Source organism: Micropterus dolomieu, linkage group LG07, assembly GCF_021292245.1.
Source record: "Micropterus dolomieu isolate WLL.071019.BEF.003 ecotype Adirondacks linkage group LG07, ASM2129224v1, whole genome shotgun sequence".
Lineage (NCBI taxonomy): Eukaryota > Metazoa > Chordata > Actinopteri > Centrarchiformes > Centrarchidae > Micropterus > Micropterus dolomieu.
The window spans coordinates 25,150,085-25,155,155 of record NC_060156.1 but is presented as its reverse complement, the minus strand read 5'-3'; the positions used below and the strand labels follow the sequence as shown (position 1 = coordinate 25,155,155).

Sequence of the window (5,071 nt, the reverse complement as noted above, 5' to 3'; positions counted from 1 at the left end):
TTTACCTGCTTCTTTCCCTCAAGAGGCAGTTAATAATGCAGAGACTTAACTAGTTTATTAATATCACTGAAATTAGCTCTTCTCAGCTTTCCTGCAGAACCACAGCGGGTTTGACTTGCCGTCTCTCTTTACTGGCAAAACCCCATCATCATTTCCTGTGCTGGCACGCAGTTTCCATGACAGCTGAGGGAAATCACTATAAAGGTGAGTTTCACTGTTTTTGCTGTATTTTAATGAAATTAGTTCATTGTGAGGCTGTGTGCTCACCACCATTTTTTGAACTTCAGGCTTTCTGTGCAGCTGTATGAGATACTGTAGGATGTTCCTGATTTCCTCCGTGATGGCATGGATTGTGCTGACAGTAGTCAGCCTGCCTGTGTGGAGTGGTGAGTATAAACAGACTTTTTTTGTGATTATAGTGATGTTCACTACATGAATTGGTAATACTTTTTGCACTGTCCAGTCTTAAAACTCTATCAGATGACAAAATATGGGAGGATTATTTGACTATTTTGCTAGACCTCTGTAGGCTCTAACAAATGACCTTAGCCTAAAGTGACTCTACTTCTAATGATTTAGGATGAACACAGCCTGATTAACACTGAATAAACGCTCTTTTCACACCATTGTGAGTTTGAGCTACAAGAGAACTTGAACTGACTATTAGAGATACCGGATTTCTGATGTGTTCTGTGCTGGTGCTGAATCACCTGCTTTAATTAGGCACTGAATACAATATCATCAAGAATTTCAATCACTTATTTTCTTACTTGCCAAGAGTTGGATGAGAAGATTGATTCCAGCAGCCAGTTAGCTTAGCACAAAGAAAGTGAATATTTTTTCCAATATGTCGAACTATTCATTTAAACTTTGTGATAACTTTCAGTAAGAACTAGGGATTACAATTTGAAATTTAGTAATTACCGTTACATTATAGTTAAAAATACTGATATTTGTCTGCTTGTTTGCTTTCTTACTAGAAGTTGAACGGGAGGGTTGATATCAGTTTTTTTTCTCCACTGTGTGTTCAGTGGAAAGATTAGATGGAACCTGTTTGTGTGGCTTCTTAGCTAGAGATAGCCATTGATTTGCCTACATTAAGGAATGACCTGGTTTTGTTTAGAGTTTGGAGCATGTGTAAACCTTGCAGTTTCACTGTGAGGACGTCTGCAGAGCTGCTGTGTGCAGTTAAACCACAATGTTTCGTTTTTTCATATCTCCATGTGTTAAACACAGTGGGAGTGACGTGTGGGTGTGGAGAGTTTTTAGGATTTGACCTTTGACAGAGCAGGGTGACAAAAAGTAATACAAGAAGTAATGAAATAAGTAACTTATACTGAGTAATTAGTAATGTAATGACATTTTTAATTAATAATACATAGTGATTAAAGTGACTGTGAACTGACAGCTGCTGCTGTATTAAGTTTGTTCTCCCTTAAGTTGCTATCAGTAGTAGATCTACAGAGGTCTTATTTGTCCTTTGCCTTTTGGATTAGTACATAACGGTGACACTCAGGGGACACAAAAATGCAATGCACACTAGTCCGTTACCTAACTATCTCCAATCGACCTTCCATTTTTTTGCCAGCTTTGAAAGTAGTCCAGCCCTATAGAGTGGTGAGCACCAATGGTACGGCACAGGTCCAATGCTTCGTCCACCCACGACCGTCCTCCCACCAGATTCAACCCTCCTCTGATCAAAGCCTGCCATACCCCTATGCTGACCCAGAGGAGCTCCGCGTGATTTTGCTGAAAGGCCTCCACGGCACCCAGCAATTTTGCTCGTCCATCCTCAGCTTCAAAGAGCAGAAAGAGACAGGCGTGGAGAAAGAGGGAGAGGTAAGTCTATGGATGGGTGGACATTAACTTATTCCAACTTTAAATACTGTAACATTCTAAAAACACATTCTTTTTCTATTAGCTTATCGTAAGAGATGGGGATCCTACATAAAAACACACTTTTTTTTTGTTGCCAGAAACAGTTTTCTATTAGAGAGATATATAGAGTCGGAAAATGGTGACGTCACATACCTCTGTGCACCAATTAAGATGAGGCAACATTTAACTCAGAATCTGATAAAAGTTGGTTGGTTACTTTTTTTTGCTAGTTTGGATGAAGCACCAAATAATACATAATGATGTTTTTTCCCCTGCAGTTTAACTCTGATCGTTTTTTTAGTCATGAAAATACCAAATACTTAATATATGAAAACACCCCCGCACACACACACACACACCAAGTATGACAAATCACGTCTGTCTTTGATTAAAACAAACACAAAAATATTATAATAAGTAGAGTGATCACCTGTAAAAGAATGTGATTTAAAACATTGGATATATATCATGAAGTGAAGTTATTCATCTTGACCCCTCCTTTGACCCTTGATTTACCCTCAATCATGGGATCATTAAAATAAAAGTGGTTCACCTGCTGGGAAGAATGAATATCTTCATCAAAATTTATGGCAACATGTCCTTCAGATTAGGAGATATTTTGTGTTGACATACAACAATTTTGCCAGAGGGTGGCGACAAAGTTCACACTTTCCAACACTGTCCAACAGGAGAAAGGAGCAGGAATGTGCTCAGTAAATCCTAGAGCTTATTAGATTTTAACTATTTCTTGTGAGGACTTTCAAAGAGGAAAAAATATTTCTCATCAATAGCTTCTTTTCTTTATCTTGCAAACAGTTGTAAGGGAAAAAATTGTTAACTGCAGGCATCAAACTTCAGTTTAATGTATGTTTTAGGTGCAGTGCTCTGCACAGATAAGAGAGGGCGCCGTGGAGGTGACAGTGTCCGGACTCAAACCAACACACACGGATATATACCGCTGTGAGATAGAGGTCTTCTACCCACCACCATACCTGCGGATCCCTGGCAATGGCACACTCCTCCATGTCTTAGGTGAGACGTCCACACGCAACGTGCTGACTCATAAGCATGTTTACCCACTGAGCTATCATCTAACTTTCTGTTCATCCATTTGCTTTGTCCACAGAGAGCTCTGATTGTCCTTTGCAGGGGACTCAGAGACAGATTGCAGACCAGGGTGAAAAAGAGACTGAGGAGAGGATGGCACCATGGAACATCAGTGTTCCTGTGTTTATACTGGCACTACTGGTCATATTCGTCGTCTTGATCATTATCTACCTCCAGGTCAGAGCATGTAATAATTGTGATGTGATGATTAATGCTAATTGCTAGTAGAATAAATCAGTACAGTTTTTGTATGTTATAAATTACTTTGTTATTATTTATTTATGTTAGTACTAGTTTGTGGTTTGATACCCATGTAAAAATTTGAAATAGCCCGGAAATATGCCACCTTTCTTCTCACACCTGTCAAATCTTTGTGTTTTCCATTTGCAGGCTCTCCAATGCGTACGAGGAAGGAGGGAGATTGTCAGACCAGTGCCTGGTGTGCATCACAAGGTGGATCCTGCTGCATTTTCATGTTAAAACATGAAACGTGTCTAAAACAGCATTGCATCTGCCTAGAGGCATTAGAAAACCACTGATTTTTAAAGGAGGGTTAGAGGAATATTTGGTCATTATCGGCCATTTATTATATATCACCTCAGTTATGATTGAGGTTCTTTTTTTTTTTACAGCAACTGTAGAAAAATGCTATATTGTTTACATTATGGTAAACACAAATTATATTAAAAAGCTGTAGCTTTGATTAATGAGTTGAGTTGTTGAAGCACATATGGGAGCTCCCATCGTAACTGCAGCTAGAAAGGCTTGTAAGGCTACTTCTGTGTACAAACTAATTGTTTGATTAAAATTAAAATGATAATAATTAAAATGAATTTTAACTTGGCTAAATGCTCCAGCTAAGAAAATGCAATGCTTTGAATGATTAGGGTGCATTACGGCTATAGAAGGTTTTTGCCTGTAAGTGTATTGTATATTCATGTTGGATATTACGTGACAATAAAGTTTCTTAACTTTCTTAACACAGCTGCCCCAAAGCAATGTCTGAAAGGTGTGTATGTGAGGTCGGGGGGTGGGTGACTAAGATCATCACAGCAGAGAGAAATGTACAGCTGTGTGTCATCCACACATAAATCTATAGGATAGAAGGTTTCCTTATATGTTGCCAAAATTGATCATGTGTTAATGAAAAGAAGTGGTCCAAGGACTGATCCTTGTAGAACACCAGATACCAGCTGTTAGGCGCTGGCGAGACCACGTGGCTTGGTCTGACCTCGGTGAAGTTGGCTCAAAGAACAAGCTTAAAAGGGAACTTGGTCGTTCCTGAATTAGTCCAGTGTAAGTTAACAGACTGATAACTTTAACAAAACAAAAGAAAGAAAGAAAATAAAACAAAATAAAGTTGCTGTCAAACAAGGGACAAATCGATGTCGCGGCTCTTCGCATGTGTAGCTTCAAGCGAACAAAGGCCTGTTGCGCTGGTCGAACTCTTAGGCCGTTGCCTGGAGAGGCACGGCGGACGTGTGCCGTAGCGTCCAGAGAGCAGAGCGGAAGACCAGGGCACGAGGGGAAGAGCAGAGCAGAGAGCGAACGACCTCTCGTGTCGTGCTTTTGTTGTCCGGGGCGTTTCCCAGAGGGCAGTCCTTTGTTCCCGAGGGAGCATTACCGGTTTCCCGAGGGACTGCCTTTCTAAACTTTTGATGTCTATCTATAAAGTCTATTTGCACGTATTATAATCAAATATTTTCCACAATCAAACCTCAATGGTCAAACAGTTGTACCATTCTAAGTTATGCATTTGGTAACAGGAAAAACAATTGTCACATTATTGGTCAGGATAAGTGGGTGACATTTATACATTAACGGCTTAAACGGGAGTTTAGGATTTCCTGCCCCATCCAAGGAGATTCTGATAGGCTGTTTAGGGAAATGCTAATTGCTGGTTAATGTCCCTTTGTCAGTTTAACAGTCAGGCACCGCGTTATCAGCTTCGTAGATCAAAAAGGTGCCAGTTTATTCACCTTAAGCTCCACCTTATTTCCTCCTTCCAGGTGGGCGTTACACCTTAACTCCACTTACAGTGTTCGCTGACCACTCTTCTCCTCTGGTGAATTTCTTATCCTCTGTT

The 5,071-nt window shown here is 40.1% G+C and overlaps 1 protein-coding gene across 1 annotated transcript; it reads left to right on the top strand.

Annotated features, from left to right (window-relative positions):
• Window positions 1–301: 301 nt before the first annotated feature.
• On the top strand, window positions 302–3,858 carry cd28 (CD28 molecule). Its single transcript, XM_046054927.1, has 5 exons — window positions 302–386; window positions 1,589–1,839; window positions 2,754–2,910; window positions 3,005–3,162; window positions 3,376–3,858. Exons 1-5 carry the CDS (start codon window positions 305–307, stop codon window positions 3,463–3,465), a joined length of 738 nt encoding a protein of 245 aa, XP_045910883.1. The 5' UTR covers window positions 302–304; the 3' UTR covers window positions 3,466–3,858.
• The last annotated feature ends 1,213 nt before the right edge of the window (window positions 3,859–5,071 follow it).